The sequence below is a fragment of the Nicotiana tomentosiformis genome, chromosome 10 (assembly GCF_000390325.3).
Source record: "Nicotiana tomentosiformis chromosome 10, ASM39032v3, whole genome shotgun sequence".
In the NCBI taxonomy this organism is placed as follows: Eukaryota; Viridiplantae; Streptophyta; class Magnoliopsida; order Solanales; family Solanaceae; genus Nicotiana; species Nicotiana tomentosiformis.
This window is the reverse complement of record NC_090821.1, coordinates 39,537,000-39,564,469: the sequence shown is the minus strand read 5'-3', so window position 1 is coordinate 39,564,469 and position 27,470 is coordinate 39,537,000. Positions and strand designations below refer to the sequence as shown.

General features: G+C 36.7%; 1 protein-coding gene across 1 annotated transcript; it reads left to right on the top strand.

Moving 5' to 3' along the window:
- The first annotated feature begins 1,174 nt into the window (after positions 1–1,174).
- LOC104120997 (protein DETOXIFICATION 29-like) lies at positions 1,175–24,713 on the top strand. Its single transcript, XM_070187593.1, has 8 exons — positions 1,175–1,586; positions 2,291–2,560; positions 2,726–2,997; positions 3,692–3,778; positions 23,037–23,093; positions 23,191–23,548; positions 23,653–23,739; positions 24,442–24,713. Exons 1-8 carry the CDS (start codon positions 1,239–1,241, stop codon positions 24,514–24,516), a joined length of 1,554 nt encoding a protein of 517 aa, XP_070043694.1. The 5' UTR covers positions 1,175–1,238; the 3' UTR covers positions 24,517–24,713.
- Positions 24,714–27,470: the final 2,757 nt, after the last annotated feature.

The following is a 27,470-nucleotide window of genomic DNA, read 5'->3' as shown; positions in this document are numbered from 1 at the left end:
ACCTCAAATCGAACTTAATGAACTTTGAATCTTTCAATTTCCAAAACTCGTGCCGAACCATATCAAATCAACTCGGAATGAACTCAAATTTTGCACACAAGTCTCAAATGATATAACGAAACTATTCCAATTCCCGGAATCACAATTCAAACTCGATATCATAAAAGTCAACTCCCGGTCAAACTTATGAACATTCCTAACCTTTAAATTTCCAACTTTCGTCAAATAGTGCTGAAACCTTCTAGAAATATCCAAATTCAAATCCAGGCATACGCCCAAGTCCAAAATTACCATCCGGACCTAACGAAACCATCAAAACTACTATCCGAGGTCAAGTACTAAAAAATCCAACTTGGTCAACTCTTCCAACTTAAAGCTTCCTAGTTGAGAATTATTCTTCCAAATCAATTCTGAATAACCTGAAACCAAAACCGACGATTCACACAAATCATAATACATCATATGAAGCTACTCAAGACTTCAAATGGATAAACAGAATGCAAATGCTCAAAACGACCGGTCGAAGTCGTTATAGGGTCGCTTCATATTAAACACATTTATTTGCCTTTTAATACATTAAAACTAGAACACAAAAGTATTACAACGCAGAAAAATGAGAATCGAAAGTGTTTAAAGTTCTTTAACAATTAGGAGTGATTATTATTCATTAAATTTGAAATCCTTCTTAGCGCAAGGTTGCTTTTAGTAGGGAGTATAAAAAATGAGGACTAATGACACAAATAATTTAGACCAAACTAATAAAGAGATGGTGTTGCAATTTTATTTTCGTAGTTCAATTAGGTATATCTTTCCCAATTCATTCGTGAATAATAATTTCAGGATGTGAATTTAACGTTTAGTTATAATATACAATGAAATAAGTTTTACACTATTGAATTACTAAATCGTTCAATAATAATCCGGAAAATAAGATGTACCTACTAACATAACAATAAAATATGTTGATAGTCTAACATTTTATATATTGTGTATATGAATTAAAACCGTTTTGTTAATATTTTTAAAAAGGAAAAGGAAAAATAAAAGGCAAGAGAAAGAGTGGAAACAAATAAACCCAAGATATATTGTACAATAATTTATTATGGAGAAATTTGATACCTAACAGGTGGAACATCATATATAAATTTTCATGCAATTACTCATCTTTTGAACCTTATAAGTATCCCCATACATCAACCTCCACGAGTCCGAAGCACCGAATTCTCTTTTGTCCTCCAATGGAGGGCTCCTCTAAGCAACCCCTTCTTTCGCCTAAAGACCCTCAAATCACCGACCAAGCTAGTGATAATTATCTTATCAGATTATCACATACTTCTTTTGCTTCTTCCTTTGTTGCTGATTCCGATGATATTCCCCCGATTACTGGATTCCGAGATTTCTTCAGAGAGTTTTCTGTTGAATCTAAGAAATTATGGTACCTTGCGGGTCCAGCAATATTTACTTCCCTTTGTCAATACTCTCTTGGTGCTGTCACTCAAACTTTTGCTGGACATGTCGGGACTCTTGAGCTTGCTGCCGTTTCTGTTGAAAACTCGGTCATCGCCGGTTTCTCTTTTGGTGTCATGGTAAAAAAAAAGTTTATTCTAGGGACTTGTTCTCTGCTCTCTTTTTTTTTCTTCACATGGTTTACAAACAGGGCAACAATGACTATGAGACCTCGTGTACTGCAATTTGTTTTTACATCTCTGAGTTATTACCTGAGAGGGGAAAACTTGACTATAAAGCTTATCTCTAAAGATCTCTCAGTGTCTTACTTGACAAGTGTCAATGTCAATTGAGGGAATGAGTTGTTAGCTATTAGATGTAATTCTTATCTCATTATTGAGCTAATTTTCATTATTCAGTTCGGCATGATGACCTTTTTCTTGACATGATATCAGAGACCTATTCGCATTCTTAGTTCACTCAATATTGAGTTGCGTTATATATACTCCCCGCACCAAATGTTCAATCCTAAGCATGCAAGTGTTAAGTGTTCGACATTGGTTGAGGGGACGAGAAAATATGATTTCGGGCTAATCGTTACTCTATGAATTAACTTTTACCATTGAGTTGGACTCATAATTTCTTTTCTTCACAATTATAGAGCTAAACATTGCACGTACTAGAGCAACATTTATTTAGAATTTAATGGCAGCAATATTTTCCTTCAGAACCCCCAACCGGAAAGGAATATACAACCATGTTCTTGATTTAATTATAAATGTTTTGATCTTAATTTGTTTGAATTTTGAATTGATGGTCATTTTTTTTTCTTTTGTTTGGACAGTTGGGAATGGGAAGTGCGTTAGAAACACTATGCGGACAAGCATTTGGAGCAGGACAAATTGATATGCTAGGAGTATACATGCAAAGATCATGGGTTATTCTCAATACAACAGCAGTAATTCTAATGTTACTTTACATTTTCGCGGCACCATTTCTGAGATTAATTGGACAAACAGAGGACATATCACGGGAAGCAGGGAAAATGGCTTTATATATGATTCCTCAACTTTATGCATATGCCATGAATTTTCCAATCGCCAAGTTCTTGCAGGTATGTGTGGAGTGGGGATTCAATTTGATGGTTTAATTTTTAAGTTCTTGTTATTGAACTTATTATACTTTTAAAATTATGAGTTCAAAATTTAATATTTATTTAAAATTTTAGTATTTTTTCACACATATATTTATGCCTGTGATCCGAAAATCTACTATACAGTCACAGAGCAAAATTATGGTCATGGCGTGGATTGCAGCAATAGCGTTGGTATTGCATACTTTTTTCAGCTGGTTATTTATGCTAAAACTTGGGTGGGGGCTCGTCGGCGCCGCGGTGGTGCTGAACTCATCGTGGTGGTTCATAGTGGTGGCGCAGCTGCTATATATATTTAGTGGGACTTGCGGACAAGCTTGGTCAGGTTTCTCATGGAAGGCTTTCCATAATCTATGGGGCTTTGTTAGATTATCTCTTGCGTCAGCTGTCATGCTATGGTCAGGTTTCTTTGTTTTTATTGCGAACAACTTTTAGTGGTGCCTAATTTTCGGTTTTATTATATTTGGAATAGGATTTTCTTTTATTCATCCACCCAATAAAAGAAAATTTATTTAATTTTAACATGTCTCAATAATTATGGCTAGTTACCTTTAGTTACTAGTAAGATGACCTCATAGTATAGTCATTTACTTAAAGAAATTAAAGCCTGCTATTTTTAGTTTAGCTAGTTAGGTAAACTGCTATTTAAATTAATTTTTCTTCAAGAAAACCATTTCTCCGAAATTGCATCTATAAATATATGGCCTTGAACCAACTGCAAGTTTCTTAAAGAAAATTCTACTGCATGTTTAAGTTTTCTTATGCTAAATAGTCTACCGAAACTAAGCTAACTTTACATGAAATACCCTTCTGAAAGAGAAGGTTACCATCCATATATAGTTGACACGTATATAAATCAGCCTCCAAACACAAGGTACGCCAAAAGGTCACCATCAACACGTTACAAAATATACTAAGAGCTGATCATATTCGAAACATACAGTAGTTACCTATTAAGCTTTTGGTCTAAGTTTTCAGCTAAGGGAGCTTAATTTAATGGAAAGATAGTTTTACCTTTTAAATTTGTGGTCCTCTTGTTTCTGATCACTATGTTTTTCTTGGTCTGATTTTTGGCTTCTAATTAATATTCAGCCTGGAAACTTGGTACTTTATGGCGTTGGTCCTCTTCGCTGGTTATTTAAAGAACGCAGAAGTCGCTGTTGATGCCCTGTCCATTTGGTAAGTGTCGAATTGCTCTCTTGATGCTTATTGTCTGGCCGTATTTCGGACCCTTTAAACTCTTTATAATCTACAATACTTATCTAATTTGTCGTCATATATTTATTTGCCTTTTCTATTGTTGTTTATATTGTTCTACTTTGGTTGCTGTGTATATTAGACTATAAAAACTTATAGATGGGGTGGCTTGACTAAGAATAGTTTGAGTCGACGGTCCCTCACTTATCCTTTCCTTTGGAGTTGGTGGAAAGTAATTAGAGACAAAAATCTTGTAAAGCTCATACACTACTAGTGGGAGTAATTTAAGGGTTTGCCAAGATAATACTGTTTTAGCAAAGAATTAATAATATATATAATTTATGTCATTTTCAACAGAGTCTGCGTTATACTGCTAATGTTTAGATATAAAAATAAACTTTGACACGGCAGAGAGAAGAAGTGGAATCCACCGTTGCCAATCTTATCTTGTTAGAGCCACTTGGATGAAGTTAAAATGCCAATATATATTCAGAGATTATTGCTCCATTGCTTGCATTATTACAAGTATTATACTTCTGGAACGATAATTGGACAAACTTAAATCAACTAGTAGTATAAGAAAAAACTATCATTATTTGGAAAGGGCCTCCCTTCTGGAACACCCTAGTGAAATAATGGAAGGGAATGATTCCGCCAAGATTAGCGGAGAGAAAGCTAACTTTAGGCGTGTTTCATGAGATGATATCAATGATTTATTTTCAATCCAAGAATAGACTATTGACATTTTAATACCTTTGTAATTTGGGATTAGTAAGAGCCCGTTTGGAATAGCTGATTGTAAATAGCTGATAAGCTTGAAGTGCTGAAAAGTATTTTTTTAAGTACTGAAACTGATTTTTTAAGTAAACATTTACGTGTTTGGATAGACGTGCTGAAACTGATAATAATCAGTTGATATGTTTGGTAGAAAAATGTTGATAAGTTGTTCTCTTGTTAAAAAGACTAAAATACCCTTAAATATTTTATAAAAAATTATGAATTAAAAAGTTTCTTTGTAGAGAAAATGATAAACAACGAATATGGAATGAAGAGAAAATTAAAAAAATTATTTTGGAAAAAATATTTTGTAAATTAAAAAATATTATTGAGAATAAACTAGTAAAAGTTTTGGTCAAACTAAAAGTGTTTTGTAAGCTGAAAAGTCATAAGTTGGGGGCGAATAACTTATGGCTTATGACTGATTTTAACTTATAAGCACTTGACTTATAAGCACTTTGGATGTTTACCAAACGCGTAGAGAAGCCAAAACGTGCTTATAAGCCAATTTGACTGGCTTATAAGCTTAGAACACCCTCTAAGTCTCTAGAAGCAAATATTATTACTATTACACCTCCTTTTTCTGAGAGATAGGGGAGTTTTTCCAATTAGAGTGACATTATTCGAAATGAGATTATTTATTTAACTAGAGTCGCCACTTGGGATAATTGTTATGGTGTCCCAAGTCACCGGTTCATTTTAAATCCCAAATTGAGGAAATTGACACTATTTATGGTCCGCGAACACAGAAGACCGGATAAGGAATTATGTTAACCCGGGAGAAGGTGTGAGGCACTCCCGAATTCCGTGGTTTTAGCACGGTCGCTTTAATCATACCTAGCTTAATTAATAATTATGTATTTTTAGAACCTACGTGTGTTTTACTTTTTTACCGCTTTTAATTATGGTTATGGATTATCTTGAAATGAACCACGTGTGTGTGATTCCGTTTTATTTAGTGCGCTAAAAATCATATCACACGTACGTGTACACCATTAATAGCACTTAATTAATATTAAGACTGTTTTGTCCAAAATTACGCGAACGCATACCTTGATTTTAAGTTTGGAAGTCATAATTATGTCACGCGAACGTATACATAATCACGATAATTTGATTAATTAAGAGCGTGCCTAAAAGCATACTAACATATTCATGGATTATTTTTCCTACTTTGAGAGTATTGTGAGGTCATGAATTATGGATATGGAGTTGTGGAGGAAATGGCATATGAGTTCAACACATTCTTAATAAGTTGACAACATTGTTACTCTTATTGGATTAGATCAAACAAAAATCAACCATTAGGCATATCATGTCAAATTAAAACTTCACAGGCCCAAATTCGTTTTCTTAAAATCAACTTGACGGCCCCAAAAATATCACCCAATCAACTTTTAACATAATAATGAAATACAAGAAAATCCAACAATGGATATCTAAACCCAAGCTCGAAGAAGACGCTTTGACTTAATGTACAAGCATATGCATAACAATTACCGTGACCTCATGTGAAAATTTCTTATCAAGAGAATCAGTGAGGCAATATTAAGCAAAGAAACATTAAACATTCAAAATAATCAATTCAAAACACTTAAATCAATAACATAAGGGCCATCGTTCATATATTTAAAAAGCATGAAGTTAACCAAGGAATTGAAACAGCAAGGAAAGAAAGGGATTGCACCTTAAGGATCGAAAATTTTTATTAATTTAAAAGTAAAACTCTAGCCACGTACATAATAGTTAAGATGAATCGGCAACTAAACTCAACCAAACGACCATGATCGCGCCGGAGAAAACTCGAACAGAATCTCTCGGAATTGCAAACAGACAGCTCGTCGACTTTTGATGGAGGCTTCAAGGAGTTGTTTCGGTGAGTTTCATGATGGTTTCATGGCTGCTTTCGGTTGTCAAGGGACTGGTGTGATATGGTGTGGGTTTTTGACGAAGAAAGCGTGAAGAGGGAGATCCAATTTTGCTTTACGGCGCTCAATTCTAGGAATGCTCTTAGGGTTCCTCTATTCTGTGACTGAGTGAGGTTATATATGGGTACATGTGCATGTTTGAAGCCTAAGAAAATCAGTGTGTTATTGAGATCACGTGAGAGAGATTGCATTTCCTGCCAATTAGCATGTGCTCTCTAGATAGATAAGGACGAGTGATCTTGGAGAGCAAGCTAGCTGGGAATTTTTGTGAGTGAATATTCTTGGGGAATCAAAGTTTGTTAGCTGAGGTGATGTGGATAAAAATTGGTACGAAAATGTATGCTTGTAAGGTGCTTGTGAAAGATGGAATGAGTGGAGTCCTTTTATGGAATTGGCATAGTGCAGGTGAGGTATTAAATAAAAATTCTAGTGCAAAGTGGGTGCGTGTGAGTTAACGTAAATAATTTCTTTTTCAGGAAAAGATAAAATTGCAAGAAGTAGAGTTGCTCGCTTACTTATTAAAAGAAAAATATTTTTTTTGTGAATTTTCTTTCTTTTGTAAATTAGAACAAAATTAATACTCTAAAAATGCGAATCTTTTATTGGTTTTTAATTTTCTTAAACAAAACCTATAAAAGATAAAATAAGTGCTAAAATATGTAGTCTAAACTTAAAATATATTTACATACTAAAAAGTGATGAACTATTCAAATATAGTCAAAAATTAGGTGCTCGCAACTGTCCCTCTTTGCTTGGAACCATGAAGAGTTTTCAGGCAAAGACAAGGTGAGCCATGTGACTAATTTTTGACCAAATCTTTATTCAAAAAGGGAAAATAAATAAAGAAAAGGGTGCAACCGAGTCCTGTTTTGGACAGCCTATATATACCGGGTTATAAGGGAATCAGGTCACGTGTAGTTCAAGGGGAGTAATGGAATGGTGAGTTGCAGAGTCGAGTGAGGTTCTGTTGAGCCTCCGGTCTGTGGTCCTATCACTACATCAAAATCAAAATCAAAAGAAATTAAACAAGCCTATCAGTTTTGAGTGATAAGATTCCTATCTATAAGTCTTCTGAAACTTGATCTTGAGTCTTGACTGGTTCTTCACGCAGACTCAACCTTGATGCTTGCTAGTTGCAGGTGTTAGTTTATTCTTCTATGACTTCTTCCGATCAAAACTGGAAATGCATTGCTTCAGTCATGTCTTGTGCACTTCACATCTTTTTATCTGCTTCTGCATTTTGGATTCACTTCTTCTCTTTTTTTTTCTTTTATTCTGGATTGAGACTTCTTTTTTTGGTCATCTCGAACCCTATGCCTCAAGGTAAAACCTGCTCAGACACCAAAACAAAACAAACGAACGAAATTTTTCTGCCCCAATTTTCACTAGGAAAATTTCGTGAGTTATTTGTAACAAAGCTCTATACTACTTCATTTATTGAAAACAATAAAAGGTCGGGACTAATGTACCCTGGGAAAAATGTGATTTTGTTTTTGGGAGTGGTGTACCCTGATTGTCTAAATGATGTCTTAACTAAGGATTGGTGTACCCTAAGTTAGAAACACATCTAGGGATTGGTGCTCCCTATATGTCTAAAATAAAATCAACTAGGGAGTGGAGACTCTATGTTGGAAAATGCAGCTAGGGAGTGGAGACCCTATGCTACCATGATTTTGAACTTTTTTTAATTATATATATATATATATATATATATATATATATATATATATATATATATATATATATATATATATATATATATATTAAGAGAGTAAGTAAAATGTGGGAAGGAATTTGGAGAAGACTTCTCTTTCGGAGTTGTTGCTGCTGCCGAGCTATTTTAGTCTCCGTGTGATTTCTTTTTGGTTGCACCTACTTCTTGTAAGGTTGCTTTTCGATTGCACCTTTTTTTTCAAACAAAGAACAATTGTTAGTTTGAAATGGGTGTTGGTTTTGCGGCCTTAAGTGTTTCAGCCACTTGATCTTGGCCCATCTTCTTTTGATGATGATTTCAACCTGCCACTAGTTGTTTCCTGAATACCAGTTGCATTTCTGGCCCCAGAGAGCTTTTGAATTTCAAACTTTTACATGATGGTTGGTCACTTGGGACTTAACCTTTTTCAACTTTATTTTACCTTTGTAGGCCTTTGACTTCTTTCTTCTAATTTTAACTTCAAAGCTTTGGGGAACCTTTGGCTCTTCAAACTTTGCCAAGACAATTAACCACTTTGGACTTAACATTTTCAACTTCATTTTTTTTCCTTGTAGGCACTTTCAATTTTGATTTCCTCCTAAGAGTCTTTGATTTCGAAGCATCAGCCGCCATGGCCAGTCGGGGTCGACTTGATGCCCCTGCCGAGGCTGGGTGCCTTTTTTGCATATTAGTTTGTATCAAACGAGAGCCCTGTAAATCACTCTTGCCATCCCTTCTTTTAGTTTTTTGGAACAAGATTAGACCGAAAGGGATTCAACAAAAAACAAACAATGAAATGGATAATAAATTTAAACAAGAGATGTCTTTTTCGGGGAACGGAAAGAAAGACTTATCTGGAGTACATGCGGACTTCAATGAATATGACATACCTTTTGGACTGGATGCCTGATCTGTGTAAACCGTCTGACTCTCAGAAACTCATCCCAGCTTTGCCTTGGAACCGAGAAACCTTGCCCACGACTGTGTCAATATCAATGGTTGTGAGGATCCTCTTTTCGATCAGTAGTGCCCTTTGCGGGTTTTCACCAACTGACCTCTCTCATTTCTCTTCTCACTATCGCCTTATAGTGCTCTTTGCGAGTATTCACTAGCAAGACTCTCTCATTTTTAATTTCTCTACTTACCATTGCCTTACGGTGCCCGTGAGAGTTTTCACCAACAAGACTCTCTCATTTTATTTCACTCATTTGGTTGTATCAGATCCAAGGAACTGTATCCTCCAATTCTTGAATACTCTCGTCGATTGATCGGAAGGACTTGAAAAAGATTTGGGTAAAAAGAATTTGGATTGAATTACAACTTTGGAACCTTTCAGGCGAAACCATCGTCGAACCATTGTAATCTTTGTCCCAGTTTCAACTTTTGGGGGAATGCGGATTGTTATTTTGGTGTGACTGAACCCCAGAGAGAGGCTGCCTACGTATTCTTTCGGAATCAAGTCAAACGTAGTTAAATTAATATGAACTTGTTTTTTGATTTTTGTTTGTTTGTTTGTTTTTTTGTTTTTTTCTTTTCTCTTTCTCCTTTTTTTTTCTTTCTTTCTTGTTTTTCCTTTTTTTTTTCTTGTTTTTTTCTTCTTCTCTCTCTTTTGTTTTTCAATAACACCTTCAGGTTCAAAAGAGGGTAATAAAAGAAAGGTAACCGGCTCAAAGGGTTGGCAAAAAGGGTTAATGGTGTTTGGGTAGCGAGAATGAAAGCCTTCGTCATCCCAATTAGAGAGAGTTATATTAAAGCTGCATAAAGGGTCAAACATAGTACCTTTTGACTGCATCAATTTGGAGCATATTTTCCTGTAGCTTCTTCATGATGTGGGAGGATACGTCTCAGAACGAGTTGCCCCACTTCAAATTTCCTGGGCCGCACTTTCTTGTTGTAGGCACTGGCCATTCTTTGTTGCTACAACTGCCCGTGACAAACTGCGACCAATCGCTTTTCATCCATCAAAGTTAATTATTCTAACCGGGTCTTGACCCATTCTTCATTCTCAATCTCGGCTTCAACAATGATCCGAAGAGAGGGAATTCTAACTTCTTCCAATTTCATTCGGATTTGGCTTAGGCCTACTGTTCCAAATCTTTGTTTATTTTCTTATAAGCCTTATCTTCAACACATGCTGTTTCTTGATTCATTATTTCGAGGTTTGACAGCGTTTTAGGATCTGGGCATGAAGTCTGTAAGTATGTCATGTTATTAAAATCTGCATTAACATAACTGAAAAGGTGACAAGATTAAGAAAAGAAACATTCCTGGACAATGAAATATTAATTTCATTTGATTTATTTTTTTTAATTTTTAAAGATAGAAGGGTTTACATCAGAAAGCAAAGCAGTGAAGTAAAACATCTGGATTACACCCTGAAATAATTCGGATGCAGAAAAGATAGCAAGACCGGCTACCGAGACTCCCATATGACAGAGAACGTTTTCAGGTTTGGCACCCGTTTTTAGGTTTCTCTTCTTCCGCGACAATGGCTATTGTGGCTTTCAATGCTAGATCATCAATTCTTCAACTGCCCTTTTGAGGGTCCAACAGTCCTCTGTATCCTGTCCCACTACTCTAGAGTGGTGTTCACATCTAGCATTACCTTGGTGCGAGGGGGACTTGGGGTTTGGCCGGTTCGAGGCCACTAGCTGCAGCAGATCTAGCCCGATTAGCTTTTGAAACAAACTTGAATATGATTCACCAATATGGGTGAACTGACTCCTTCTGAGGGGCTCTCTTGAGCGAGGATTGTATTGGGGAACATTTGGTTGGGAATTATATGGAACTTGGTAGGGACGGACATTTCTAGGTGGTGGAGCTCAGTTTTGTGTATAATGTTGTGGCTGCGTGTGAGGTTGCGCGTTCATCACCGCATAGGGAGGTGGTTCCATGACATAAGGAGCATCTTGATGGAGATAATAGTGTTATGGGACCTTAAGAAGCATATATGATTGGCTGAATGACATGCGGGCCCTCCTCGAGCTCGAAGCCATCATGACTCCCTCTTCTCTCCCGTTTTTGTTCATCAAAACCCCCGAACCATTCATAAAAGCCTGTGATGCGGCCTTAAAGGCAGCATGACTCAAGATTCGGCCCATTTTTAAACCAGTTTTTATCATCTCCCCAATTTTGATAGCCCCGACGAACGGATTACCCATAGCGGATATCATGTTGTGGAAGTAGTCTGCCTCTTAGGCCTGTAGGAAGACCGTAACCATTTCTGTTTTGTCCATTGGAGGCTTTACCCTGGAGGCTTGCTCGCGCCATTTGACAGCATATTCACGGAAACTTTATGCGATTTTCTTTGTCAAACTGGACACAGAGTTCACCTTTTTGGATTTTTCACTCTTGTTTTTTTTTTCGCTCTTTGTTTTCTTTGTTATTTTTGTCACTATTTTCTTTCTTTTTCTTTCTTCTCTTTTTTTCACTCAGTTTAATTGATGGCAATGATCGAATCTATGGGAATTGCCTATGTATCATGACGCCGCATGAATCAGATCTTGCATAGTTCGGAAAGAACGAGAATTGACTGACCCATTTTTCTTTCTTTTTATTTTTTTATAAAGACTTTTAAATATTATTTTTTTGAGTTTTTTTTTCTTTTTATGGAATTTTGAATTTTTTTTAAAGAAAAAAGAAAATATTTTGGATTTTGATTTGAAATTCTTTTTCTTTTATTTTTTGAATGAAAGTCTTCGGAAAAGAAGGAAAATACTTTTGGATTTAATTTTTTTTTTTTTTGGAATTTATAAGGAAAGAATTCTAAAGAGGAAATTAAGGAAAGAGAAAATATTTTTGAATTTTTTGAAAATTGGGGCTGGAACCGATAAGGTTTGCCTACATATCACACATCCGTTGAGAATTAGACCCGCGTAGTTCGGTCAATTTTGACATAACAGGGAAAACATGAGTTTTGACTCATTTTGAAATGAATTTTTTTTCTTCAAAATTTCGGAGAGTTTCAGGATTTTTCAAATAGCTAGGTTTTTCAGAACCGGGTGAATCTTCTCTTTCCTACCTCACTCTTGGTTTTTCTTGATTTTCTTCCCCTATTCTAGTAGCCGATCAACATGCAAGCCGAAACAATCAAATGCAAAAATAGCACGTAGGATGCATCAGGATGGTCTTTTATTTTGGGTACACCTGTCCTAGAAGGACCCAACCCCTGTGTTGAGTCCCTAAAGTCAAATGCACGTGAAGCAAACAAACGTTCCTACTCGGGATCCGTCATGAGGCTATGTTATTCTAGGTTTAAATCCTGGGGAAGTGTTTTAGACCTGGCTTACCCATGCGGACAGCTCGAGCCGAGGTGGGGGCAATGTACCGGGAGCACGAAAGTCTACCCGGCCTAGTTGCTGATCCAGCCTCGTTCTATTTGGTATGACCTCTAACAGAAAAGTGGGTCACGCGTACGTATGCACCATAGTTTCAGAAGACTCAGAAGGGAGGCGTAAAAAGATAGTTTATACAATTCAAATAATATCAAAGCGGTAAATGAGCGACAATTAGCACATTAGGCCCACAAACACAATAATATCAATAATCAAGAAAGCCAAGTATAGATCACATTACAAACTCGAATTCTGAACCCTGAACCAAAGATTCTGGGTTCTTTTCCACAAAAGAGTCGCCAGAGTTGTCACATCCCCTTTTTTCGAGGGATAGGGAAGTTTTTCCAATTAAAGTGACATATTCGAAATGGAATTAATTATTTAATTAGAGTCGCCACTTGGGATAATTGTTATGGTGTCCCAAGTCACCGGTTCATTTTAAATCCCAAATCGAAGAAATTGACTTTATTTGTGGTCTGCAAATATAGAAGACCGGGTAAGGAATTCTATTAACCCGGAAGAAGGTGTGAGCCACTCCCGAATTACGTGATTGTAGCACAGTTGCTTTAATCATACCTGGCTTAATTAATAATTACGTATTTTTAGAACCTACGTGTGTTTTACTTTTTTACCGCTTTTAATTATGTCGTTATGGATTTATCTTGAAACGAATTACGTGTGTGTAATTCCGTTTTATTTAGTGCGCTAAAAATTATGTCTCGCGTACGTGTACACCATTAATAATACCTAATTAATATTAAGACTGTTTCGTCCAAAGTTGCGCGAACACATACCTTGGTTTTAAGTTTGGAAGTCGTAATTATGTCACGCGAACGTATACATAATCACGATAATTTAATTAATTAAGAGCGTGCCTAAAAGCATACTAATATATTCATGGATTATTTTTTCTACTTTGAGATTATTGTGAGGTCATGAATTATGGATATGGAGTTGTGGAGGAAATGACATATGAGTTCAACACATTCTTAATAAGTTGACAACATTGTTACTCTTATCGGATTGGATCAAACAAAAATCAACCATTAGGCATATTATCTCAAATTAAAACTTTACAGGCCCAAATTCTTTTTCTTAAAATCAACTTGACGGTCCCAAAAATATCACCCAATCAACTTTTAACATAATAATGAAATACAGAAAATCCAACAATGGATATCTAAACCCAAGCTCGAAGAAAACGCTTTGACTTAATGTACAAGCATATGCATAACACTTAATGTGACCTCATGTGAAAATTCCTTATCAAGAGAATCGGTGAGGCAATATTAAGCAAAGAAACATTAAACATTCAAAATAATCAATTTGCTCAAAACACTTAAATCAACAATATAAGGGCCAGTGTTCATATATTTAAAAAGCATGAAGTTAACCAAGGAATTGAAACAATAAGGAAAGAAAGGGATTGCACCTTAAGGATCAAAGCTTTTTATTAATTTAAAAGTAAAACTCCACCCACGTACACGATAGTTAAGATGAATTGGCAACTAAACTTAACCAAACGACCACGACCGCGCCGGAGAAAACTCGAACAGAACCTCTCGGCAAACGGACAACTCGTCAACTTTTGATGGAGGCTTCAAGGAGTTGTTTTGGTTTTGGTGAGTTTCAGGATTGTTTCATGGCTGCTTCCGGTCGTCAAGGGACTGGTATGTTATGGTGTGGGTTTTTGACGAAGAAAGCGTGAAGATGGAGATCAAATTTTGCTCTACGACGCTCAATTCTAGGACTTCTCTTAAGGTTCCTCTATTCTGTGACTGAGTGAGGTTATATCTGGGTACATGTGCGTGTTTAAAGCCCAAGAAAATCAGTGTGTTTTTGTGAGATCACGTGAGAGAGATTGCATTTCCTACCAATTAGCATGTGCTCTCTAGATAGATAAGGACGAGTGATCTTGGAGAGCAAGCTAGCTGGGAATTTTTGTGAGAGAATATTCTTGGGGAATCAAAGTTTGTTAGCTGAGGTGATGTGGATAAAAATTGGTACGAAAATGTGTTCTTGTAAGGTGCTTGTGAAAGATGGAATGAGTGGAGTCCTTTTATGGAATTGACATAGTGTAGGTGAGGTATTAAATAAAGATTCTAGTGCAAAGTGGGTGCGTGTGAGTTAACGTAAATAATTTTTTTTAGGAAAGGACAAAATTGCAAGAAGTAGAGTTGCTCGCTTACTTATTAAAAGAAAAATATATTTTTTGTGAATTTTCTTTCTTTTGTAAATTAAACAAAATTAATACTCTAAAAATGTGATTCTTTTGTTGGTTTTTAATTTTCTTAAATAAAACATATAAAAGATAAAATAAGTGATAAAATATGTAGACTAAACTTAAAATATATTTACATACTAAAAAGTGATGAACTATTCAAATATAGTCAAAAATTAGGTGCATACAATTACTTGTCCTTTTCATTATGTTTCACTCTCTTACTTTTGTCTCACTCCCACTATGTTTCATTCTCTTACTTTTTGGCACACTATTAATTTTTCAAAAATATCTGGAATATTATAAGAAATATTAAATTATGATGGATGTCTACTCTTCCTCCATGATATTCATCTCAAATGCTTAATGACATATTCAATGACATATTTTCTATGTTTAATGACATATTCAATGACATATTTTCTTCACTTTTCATGCCTATTTAAAGGCCTTATAATAGATAGGAAAATATATACAATTTAAGAAGAAATAAGAATCTCTCCTCTCTTTCTCTCTATATCTTTTAGCTTATTTTTTCTTGTTACATATTGTTACTTTGAGTTATATTTTATAACACGTTATTAGCATGAGATTCTACCGTCTCAAGAAGCTCTTTGAAAAGACTAAGGTATAACTTTTCTCCTCTTTTAATTATGACTGATATTATGAAAAGAAAATTCGTTGCCCTTAAAATTTCGGGCAAGAACTATATGACATAGGTGTTGGATGCTGAAATCCATTTAGATGCAATGGGTCTTGGAGACGCCATTAAAGATAAAAATAAAGCATCTACCCAAGGCTGTGCTAAGGCCTTGATTTTCTTGCGCCATCACCTTGATGAAGGGTTGAAGATAGAATATCTCACAGTCAAAGATCCACTTGTTTAGTGGAATGGCTTAAAGGAAAGATATGACAATTTAAAGTTGGTCACTCTTCCACAAGCACGATATGATTGGGCTCATCTGAGGCTCCAAAACTTTAAGTCTATTTCTGAATATAATTCTGCGATGTTCAGAATTACTTCTAAATTAAAACTCTGTGGAGATACTATCACTGACTATGATATGCTTGAAAAAACGTTCACAACGTTTCATGCCTCCAATATGGTCTTGCAACAGTAGTACTGAGAGAAAGGTTTCAAGAAGTATACTGAGTTGATTTCTGTTCTCCTTGTGGCTGAACGAAACAATGACTTGCTCATGAGAAATCACGAAAATCGACCCACTGGATCTACACTATTGCCTGAAGTGAATGAGGTGTATTCCCATTATTCTAAGCGTGGAAAAGGCCGTGGCCTTGTTCGTGGTCGTGGCCGTGGCCAAGGAAGAAATTTTTCTCGTGTTAATCACCCCCAAAGAAAAATAACCACCAAAAGTGGAAAGGGCCAAAGGCAAATGATTCTGAAACTGAATGTTATCGCTGCGGTGGAAAAGGGCATTGGGCAAATATTTGTCGCATACCAAAATATTTGGTTGAGCTTTATCAAGCATCTATAAATAATAAAGGCCCTGAAGCTAATTTTGTCTTTGACATTGAATTTGACATCATCCACTTGGATGTGGCAGATATTTTTGAGCACCCTGATGAAAAAATAAACCACTCGATCAATGATGAATCTGTGGTTAAAGATGATTGAGCAGCTTGATTTTTATGTTCTCCTATTCGTAGTATCTAATGAATAAACATCTTGTAATTTTTATTGCACTTAACAATACTTCTTATATAGTTCTTAAAATATATGTATTTCCGAAATTTTATAAATTTCACAAACAAGGAGTAATATCTATGTAATTAGTGTCCTAGTCTCAGTGATCTTTTAACGCTTTTGATTTTCCTTTACGTTACTTTAATTCTCTTTAAGAAAAGGTTTACAAGCACCCCAGAACAACTTTTGTTACTTCACCCTCAATTGTTTTCATGTACATGGATGAAATATTATGAATACAGAAAAGAGAAGCAGTTAAGTATGTTCTTTTCTTATACGGATCAATTATTTTTCACACAATGTGTAGGAAAATATAAATAACTTATACATGTAAATAAATTTGTTGTAGTTGTGTTAGTCATATGTGTAATTTACTTATAATTATATTATTTTTGCTGCGTAATTATTTGTATAATAATTAGAATTTGCCAGAAAATACATTAAAAGGTCACTATTGAATTATTGGTTTAACTTTATTTCTTTTTCTTTTTCTCTAAAAATACTAATATTTATTCATATACTTCTTTTGTATGTCAAACCACGGGAAGCAAATATGGATATCTTTCAAAGCAAACTTGGATCAAAGTTCAATTGTAAAAATATTTGCTTAATTGATTCATGTACAACATATACAATATTCAAAGAAAAGAAATATTTCTCTCATTTAAGTATGTGTAAGACAGATGTTACTACAATTTCTGGTAGTAGTAATCTAATTGAAGGCTCTGGAAGAGCTAATATAACTCTGCCTAAGGGAACAATACTTATCATAGAGAATGCAATGTTCTCCTCCAAGTCCAAGAGGAACTTGTTGAGTTTTAAAGATATACATCGAAATGGATTTCATATTGAGACAATAGATGAGAATAATCTCGAATATCTCATCGTTACCAAGAATGTCTCTGGCCAGAAAAGGGTTATTGAGAAGTTTCCATCTTTATCTTGTGGCCTGTATTGGGCAAGAATTAGTGCAATTGAGGCGCATTCTATCGTAAACCAAAAGGTTTCTAATTCCAATACTTTTGTACTTTGGCATGATCGATTAGGACATCCTGGATCAATTATGATGAGACGAATTATAGAGAACTCAAATGGGCATCCATTAAAGAATTTAAAGATTCTTTTAAATAATGAATTTTCTTGCACTTCTTGTTATCAAGGCAAGTTGATTATTTGACCATCACAACAAAGGTTGGGATTGAGTCCCCTGCGTTTTTGGAATGTATACAAGAGGATATGTGTGGACCTATTCACCCACCTAGTAAGTCGTTTAGATGTTTTATGGTATTAATAGATGCATCTTCTAGATGGTCTCATGTGTGCCTATTGTCATCTCGCAACCTGGCATTTGCAAAATTAATGGCACAAATAATTCGATTACGGACATAGTTTCCCGATAATCCAATTAAGTCTACTCGACTTGATAATGCTGCTGAGTTTTCATCCAGGCATTTAATGATTATTGCTTATCAATTGGGATAAAAGTAGAACATCCTGTAGCTCATGTTCACACTCAAAATGGCCTTGCAGAATCTTTGATTAAACGTCTGCAATTAATTGAACCCCATTGCAATTAGTTTTGGGTCATGAACCTAATATATCCCATCTAAGAATTTTTGGATGCGCTGTATATGTGCCTGTAGCACCGCCATATCGCATCAAGATGGGTCCCCAAAGAAGGTTAGTCTTACCCTAATGTCTTTCCTTGAAAATCTATCAAAAATCGCCTCTGCTCAAGCTCTAGTTTGTTAAAAATAGCAAATGGGACGAATGCCCTCTTTTATAAATCTGCCCAGGCAGCCTTCGGAACTGGGCCTCGATCGTGTCTTCGATCACAGGCTCGAGCCTGGACCTCGGTCATGGCCTCGATTATGGAATCGATCCTGGTCCTTCGGTCATGGCCTCGATCCTGGCATCAAGCCTGGACCTTCGATCATTTCCTCGATCATGGCATCGAGCCTGGGTCTTCAATCATGGCCTCGATCATGGCATCGATCCTGAGCCTCGTCTCTGGCTTTGACCCTGGCCGTCGACTCTGGGCTCGATATCTGGGCTCGATCTTGGGCTCGATCACATCACAGAATATCCAGCAGAAGAGAAAAATTGCAGCAGCTTTTTAAGTCCAATTTTTGATCCGTTAACCATCCGAAACTCACCCGAGGCCCTCAGGACCTCAACCAAATATACCAACAAGTCCTAAAACATCATACGAACTTATTTGAAACCTCAAATCACATAAAACGACACTAAAATCATGAATTATGCTCCAATTCAAGCTTAATGTTACTTAGAATTTTCAACTTTTACATTCGATATCGAAACCTATCAAATCAAGTCCGATTGACCTCAAATTTTGTACACAAGTCATAAATGACATAACAGAGCTATGAAAAATTTTGGAAATGGATTCCAACTCCGATATCAAAAAGTCAACTCCCCGGTCAAACTTCCAAACTTAAATTCCTGTTTTAGCCATTTCAAGCCTAATTTCACTACGGACTTCCAAATAAAATTTCGATCACGTTCCTAAGTCCAAAATCACCATACGGATCTGTTGGAATCATCAAAATTCTATTTCGGACTCGTTTGCACATAATTCGACATCCGGTCACTATTTGACTTAAGCTTTTAAAACCATTAATTTTTCATCAAAATTTTATATCTCGGGCTAGGGACCTCGGAATTTGATTCCAGGCATAAGTCCAAGTCCTAAATCACGATACGGACCTACCGAAACTGTCAAAATACTGATCCGAGTCCGTTTGCTCAAAATGTTGACCAAAGTCAACTTAGTTGAGTTTTAAAGCTCTAATTCACATTTTAATCCATTTTTCACATAAAAACTTTCCGGAAAATTTTACAGACTGCGCCCCAAGTCGAGTAATGATAAATAGTTCTTTTCGAGGCCTTAGAACACAAAATTAATTATTAACTTTAAAGATGACATTTTGGGTCATCACAGTTAGGAATATATGTTAGGTTTGAATCGTCCTCCATTATTCGCTACCTCGAAACATTAACGGAAGATTTGTTCACTGCTCGATTTGCAGATTGTTGATTCGATGAGGCATTTTTCCTAAAATTAGGGGGAGAAATTGGTAATATCAAATAGAACATTTTGTGGAAAAATCCATCATTGTCTCATCTTGATCCACGTGCCTCTATTTGTGAAAAAAGAGGTGCAAAAGATTATCCATTTGCAGAAAATAGCAAATCAAATGCCAGATGCATTTACGGATCTGAAAGGGATAACGAAATTACATATCACTACAGAGAATGTTCCAATCCGTATTGATGTCCCTGTTGGACAATTTTTTAGTGTCATAGCTAATGAGTCAAAAGCACGCCTAAAGCGTGGCAGACCATTGTGTTCTAAGGATCGAAATCCTAGAAAAAGGAAAATAAATGATCAAGATGACTCTATGAAAGAGTCTCATAAAGAAACCTATGATTTAACCAATCCTGAGATTCATGAGGATATCGATGAGCCTGAGACTCAAGAAAATAAGAAACTATCAATAAATCCAATCGATATTGAGACAAATTTGAATCGATTGAATATAGTGGTGGATTATGTCTTTGCATACAATGTTGTATGTAGCATTATGCAAGATAATGAGGATCTTGAACCTCAATCTGTTGGAGAATGTCGACAAAGACGTGATTGGCCAAAATGGCAAGAAGCAATCCAATCTGAGTTGAATTCACTTGCGAAACGTGAAATTTTTTGGTCTGTAGTCCAAACACCTAATGGTGTTAAACTTGTTGGTTATAAATGGGTCTTTGTACGTAAAAGGAATGAGAAAAATGAGGTACAAAGATATAAGGCACGCCTTGTTGCACAAGGATTTTCACAAAGTCCTGGTGTCGATTATGAAGAGACGTATTCTCCTGTTATGGATGCTATAACGTTCCGTTATCTCATTAGTCTTGTTGTCCATGAAAAACTTGATATGCATTTAATGGATGTGGTTACAGCCTACCTTTACGGCTCACTTGATAATGAGATATACATGAAAATTCCCGAGGGATTTAAAATGCCTAACGCACATAATTCAAAGTCCAGAGAAATGTTTTCAATCAAATTGCAAAGATCTTTGTATGGTCTAAAGCAATCAGGAAGAATGTGGTATAACTGCCTTAGTAGTATTTATTAAAGGAAGGTTATATAAATGATGACATTTGTCCATGTGTTTTTATAAAGAAAACATCGGAGTTTGTTGTACTTGCCATATATGTTGATGACATAAACTTTATTGGAACTCGTATAGAACTCCAAAAGGAAATTGATCATTTAAAGAAGGAACTCGAGATGAAAGATTTCGGAAAGACAAAATTATGTCTTGGTTTGCAAATTGAACATTTGGCAAACGAAATTTTTGTTCAGCAATTAGCCTACATAGAAAAGGTATTAAAATGGTTTTACATGGATGGAGCATATTCATTAAGTACTTCGATGGTTGTTCGATCACTTGATGTGAATAAAGACTCGTTCCGACCTCAAAAAAAGAATGAAGAACTTCTTGGTCCTGAAGTACCATATCTTAGTGCAATTGGTGCACTAATGTATCTTGCTAACAGTACAAGGCCTGACATAACTTTTTCAGTCAATGTCTTAGCAAGATATAGCTCTTCTCCTACAAGGAGACATTGGAATGGAATCAAACACATATTGCGGTATCTAAAAGGGACTACCGATATGAGTTTATTTTATGGCAATGATTGCAGTACCGATCTTGTTGGTTATGCCGATACTGGGTATTTATCTGACCCACACAAGGCTCGATCTCAAACAGGCTATGTGTTTACATGTGAAGGCACTGCAATATCTTGGCGATCGACTAAGCAATTAATCGTGGCTACTTCATCTAATCATGCTGAGATAGTTGTTATTCATGAAGCAAGTCGAGAATGTGTATAGTTGAGGTCTGTTATACACCTTATTCGAGACAAATGTGGCTTGAAGTGTGATAAACTACCCACAAATTTGTATGAAGACAATGCAGCATGCATAGCTCAATTGACGGGAGGATTCATAAAAGGAGATAGAACAAAGCACATTTCACCAAAGTTATTTTTCACACATGATCTTCAAAAGAATGATGATATCAGTATGCAACAGATCCGTTCAAGTGATAATATGGCTGATTTGTTCTCCAAATCTCTACCGACGTCAACCTTCAAGAAACTAGAGTACAAGATTGGGATGCGAAGGCTCAAGGATGTGAATTGATGCTCTCATCAGGGGGAGTTAATACGCGATGTACTCTTTTTTCCGTATAAGGTTTTGTCCCACTGGGTTTTCCTTTCTAAAAATGTGTACTCTTTTTCCTTCACTAGGATTTTTTTTTCTCTAATAAGGTTTTAACGATGCACATTATCTATGGACATCCAAGGGGGAGTGTTATAAGAAATATCAAATTATGGTGGATGTCTACTCTTCCTCCATGATATTCATCTCAAATGTTTAATGACATATTCAATGACATATTTTCTATGTTTAATGACATATTCAATGACATATTTTCTTCACTTTTCATGCCTATATAAAGGCCTTGTAATAGATAGGAAAATATACACAATTGAAGAAGAAATAAGAATCTCTCCTCTCTTTCTCTCTATATCTCTTAGCTTGTTTTTTCTTGATCCATATTGTTACTTTGAGTTATATTTTATAAGGAACATTATTTCTCTTTATAGCAACTTATATTTCAAATTGCTTTTATTTGATATTTCAAATTGCTTTATTTGATATTTCAAACATATCATTATTAGTTCTAATATGTACGCTCTTCATCCCAATTTATCTGTCGATGTTCTGATTTCAAGGGTCCGATGATTTTAATTTATCGTAATTTTTTCATATACTTTTTGAATATTTAGAATTGTTTATTATTTTGACTTATAATGTTTTTTTATGTAATTTGCAAAAATATAAATTTTATTTTGAAAAATTAAAAATTTTATGTACAAATTAATGGTCAAAATCAAGAAGTTTAACTCTTTAAATTTGAATAGTACTAGTGTGCTACGTAGATTGGGAGGGAGTAGTAATATGGACAAGAGATGCAACTTTTTGACTTTTCTTTCTCACTTCTTCAATTTGGAAAGAGTTTTGTTTTGTGGGCAGGGCGGCCCAACCCCAAAGCTCTAAAAAATCCTTGCTTTTTTGGAACCCAAAAATTACTCATGTAATATTATTTAATGTCTATTTAAGTAATCACTTGCTTATCATTGAAGACAGATAAATCTTCTCAAACATTTGATGTTAACTTGTCTCTTTTCATTATAATCACATAATTTCAATAGACTTCATACAATATAAATAAGAATAAACTATATATGGATTTTATATCCAAGTTTACGGTCTCTAGTTAAAATTTGACTTTATCTCAACTATTTTATTAAGCTGCCCCTTACGTGGGGCGGGGTTCTACTTTCAATTGCAAATTGCACTATCGTGTAATAGCTTCTAGTTCATTTTTATAGGTATATGTAATAGCTTCTATTTCATTTTCTTGGGTATATGTAATAGCTTCCAGTTCATCTTTGTCTAAAAAATTAAGAGTTGTCGAACTGCAGTATGAACATATTGGGATGGGCGGTGATGGCAGCTATTGGATGCAATGCAGCTATAAGGTTTGACATAAATCCAAAATGACTATATTAGTAGTAAGACAAGAGTAGTTCTCTTCTACATTCTTACATGAAAAATAAGATGATGCAAAATTTTCAGCGTGAGAGTGTCAAATGAACTCGGGGCAGCTCATCCAAGAACGGCTAAATTTTCAGTGGTGGTGGTGGTAGTATCCTCATTCTTGATTGGCCTTCTTCTATCGGTCTTTTTACTTGTCTTTCGAAGGCAATATCCTACCTTATTCGCGGAGAGTGAATCAGTCAAGCGTCTTGTCTATGAGCTAACACCATTACTTGCATTCTGCATAGTGGTTAACAACATTCAGCCAGCTCTATCTGGTGTGGCAATTGGAGCAGGATGGCAAGCTTTGGTTGCTTATGTCAATATTGCTTGTTACTATTTGTTTGGTATTCCACTGGGTTTACTATTAGGGTATAAGCTCAATATGGGTGTCCAAGTAAGTGTAACATGTCATTTTGTAAAGCTACTTAATTATTTTTTCTTGTTTTGAGTGGTCCTTTCGTTTAACATATTATTTTCATTTTTTGTTTATGATGTCAGGGTATTTGGTATGGAATGGTTAGCGGAACTCTGATTCAAACTTTCGCCTTATTTTGGATAGTTTACAAAACCAACTGGAACAAAGAGGTAACTTGAAAAATACTAATCCCTTCTGAGTTAATGAACAAATCAAATAATTGTTACACATCACCTAAAGGTAGTTACATATAATATCCATAATAAGTTGATTAATCTAATAAATAAGGTAAAATTTTCTTTTTAATCATAAGGCATTAAAATAGGATAAATAACATAAATTGGTTGTGTGAAAATTCTTTATTCATCCATTCTTCCCTTGTGATTCAATTGCCTCGATTCCCTCCTCCATGCCCAAACCCAAAAACAAATTGTCCCAGTTTGATTTACAAAAAAGATTTAGAGACGACTGGGAAATATGTCCCAATTTCCTTGTCCAAATCCTTTTAATTTCAATGTGTAGTTGTCTAAAACTATTAAAATATATTTCCATACTATTGAGAAACAAACATATGTACATTAAATTTCAATTGTTGCTATTTGTACGATCACCAACCATCATCGCGTTGCACCCAAACCCACCAATTATCACCATTGTTATGCTGCAACAACTTTATGACGATACATTTATAGCATGGTCTTTATAAAATAACATGTAGGCGTCATATACAAAACGGCCATATCTATTGGGCTCATTACCATCACATTTCCATCAACTACTTGGGCTTAATTCCCAAGTACATATTGGGCTTCACTGTCTATCCAAGTTTTGTAACACAGTTAGTTTTGGATTTTCCTTTTTGTAAATTGCAGGCTTCTATTGCAGCAGAGAGGATAAAAATGTGGGGAGGGGAATCAAATGGAAAAGCCGATGATGCAGAGAAATGAACGAGTCATTGCATTAAGCTCATCAAGTGTATATGAAGAAATTTTGAAAATTTAAGTTGCTTATTGTTCAATGTAACAGCTCAGTAGTACTAGTGTTAATCATTGTAAGGAACTTTGCCAAAATTATTCTCAACTTGAAAGTGGACAAGACCCTTGATAAGTTAGCTTTTAGCTAATTTTTCTAGTGTTTTGATATAGCTTTACGCCCCATTTGTCAGAATTAATTGATTAATTATGCTTTGAATGATGAGTTTCGGTATATGAAGTAATGGAAGTGCCTAGAGGAAATAAAAGCATAAAAAACATGCATGAGAATTGTGAATTGAAGCTTAAAAGTGTTAAAAGAATGAAGGAAGAAAAGGTGAAGATGTGCGTATACGCTCCCTTCTTTCATAGCTACACTGCTAAGGACATGGAAGATGAAAATGTTGAGAGCTTATGAAATTAGCTACGCTAACTACCTACGCCAACTAAAGACCTGAAGCCATGCTACAGAAAGCTGTTATGCGTAGCTACGCACCACTTTTTGCATACGTAGCAACTGTCATGGGCTGCTTTCCATCATCGACCCATGACCCCTTGGACGCGCCCCGTGGCGTCCCGGCAAGCCTCCCAACGCCTAGCGCCACGGTCGGCCCCGTGGTCTCGGCAGCGCCAAGTGACAAGCGCGCATGCGCCTCTGTCGCCCCACCGATAATCAGTGCCAGCGCCCAGCGGCTGGTGAATGCCATCAGTGCCGCGCACACCGACAATCATGTTGCCAAAAGCGCCGCAAGCACAGACAGTGCCCCACACGCAGATCCAATTCTAACTACCAGCGCCCAGCCGCTGGCAGATCCAAATAGTGCCGCGCGCGCCCACAGCAATGCGCGCGCAGACCCTGCTACTCAAGACAAATTTGCGTCCATCGGACTTGCTTCCATGGAAGACTAAGTCATTTTCATTGTAATTATAGAGTAGTTTTACTTCATTCATTTTCAGTGTGCTTCTACAGCTTTCTTAGGTCAACTCATGTAACTTTGGTTTATTTTTTTTAAGCATTTTTAAGGGGGACCAAAGCATTCAAACATTCAAACAATTCTCTATACTGGTGTCTCTCCCCCCCGACACCGCATTGCATCTTGTAATAGCTTCCATCATCATCAATACAATCATCAGCTTTCATCATCAATTGCTCATTTTCCACTGCTCAATTGCTCACGACATTGGTTTTCCCGTATGACACTAACAATCTAGTCTAGCGTACGGAGAGGACCTCAGTTGGCGCATAGCAACCGCACTGATATCGGTTGCTTAGTTTTACGTCGCCCTTCTAAGAAACTTCAGGAAGGTGTCGCGTAACAGTTGGTATCAGAGCCTAGGCTCGACATCGGACGAGGTAACTCATTGCCATCATCATCACCATTTCTGACCATGGTGAATTACGGGGATCGCATCACGATCTTAGAACATACGGTTGACGCATTACGGCCCATCGTGGATACGTTGCCTGATCTAAAAGCCAGCCTAGTGCAAAGGTTAGACGACCTGGACCGCAGAATGCGGCATGCAAAAATTGACATAGTAAACATCAGTCACGACTCTGAGGAAGACCGGGAAACGACTGCCGTCGAGGCAACCAAAATTCATGGAAAATTCGAGGACCTCCAACAGGAGCGTGCCGAGGATTTAGCCCATCGAAAACTAGAGGCAGATGAACTGACCGTCATGCAGCAAACCATAGACAACTTGACAGGCCAGCTCAATGTTGTCAATACTGCCCTTCAAAGCCTGCTCAAAGGGGGCGAAAACCACATCAGGGGTGCCATGAACATTGCCCCCATGCCACAAAAGCTGAAAATTCCGGAGCCCAAGCCATAAAACGGAGCCCGGGATGCTAAAGAAGTGGAAAACTTCATCTTCGACATAGAATATTACTTCGATGCCGGTGGATAGTTGGAGGAATCCAAAAAGGTAGCAATTGCTACCATGTATCTTCAAGCCGATGCAAAACTCTGGTGGCGAGTCAAATACGAAGCCATCAGGGCTGGTGAGGATACTCTCAACACATGGGCAGAACTGAAGGCAGCCATACGCCTGCAGTTCTTCCCCGAAAATGTGGAATACAATGCAGGGAGAAAGTTGCGTGAACTCCGCCACACCAGGTCGGTGCGGGACTACGTGCGTGAATTCTCCGCACTCATGCTAAACATACAGGATATAGGGGACAAAGACAAACTGTTCGCATTCATAGAAGGTTTGAAACCTCATGCTCGTATGGAGCTGCAAAGACAACGGATAGATACCCTGCCCAAGGCCATTCAAGCTACAGAGTGACTTGGGGCTTATCAGTTGGAAACTCAGAAGGATAGGCCCTAGCCGCCTGTCCGAAGGGGATACAATGGGAGCCAACCTAGCAACGGTGGCCCGAACAGAAACGGAGGAGATCGAGATGCATCCAAATCTAAGACTCCTTCCTCAAGCAGCAACAATGCTGCATCAATCAACAATAATCAGAGGAGAAAGCCCCCATCAGAATGCCGTCATTGCGGAGGGGAACATTGGAACAATCAATGCCCCAATACACAAATCAATGCTCAACAAACTGTTGACGATGATGAGTCAGATCAGGATGGCTCAGTCGGCGTAGAACAAGTAGGTGCCTTTAACGCATTTGTTGGCTCCATTCATGATACCTTAGAGGGAACCAGTGCTGGCCACCCTAAGAGGAACGTATTCCCAATCGACAAGAAAGGGAAAGGAAAGGCGGATGATAGGCCTCCCTCATCGCAAAAGAGGACCCTAATATTTGTTGACATGAAAGTAAACGGCACACCTATTCGGGCATTGATAGACACGGGTGCTAGCCATAACTACCTGGCCTCAACTCAGTTGCAATGCCTCGGTCTAGCAGTGCAAAAATGCAAGGGTCGTGTCAAGGCTATCAACTCTCCATCTCAGCCAGTGAGTGGAAT

Excerpts from the sequence above, each read along its gene's own strand:
- LOC104120997 (XM_070187593.1), top strand. The coding sequence starts at position 1,239 with ATGGAGGGCTCCTCTAAGCAACCCCTTCTTTCGCCTAAAGACCCTCAA. Across the intron at positions 2,561-2,725 it reads CAATCGCCAAGTTCTTGCAG|TCACAGAGCAAAATTATGGT; the intron begins GTATGTGTGGAG and ends TCTACTATACAG. Across the intron at positions 23,094-23,190 it reads GGATGCAATGCAGCTATAAG|CGTGAGAGTGTCAAATGAAC; the intron begins GTTTGACATAAA and ends CAAAATTTTCAG.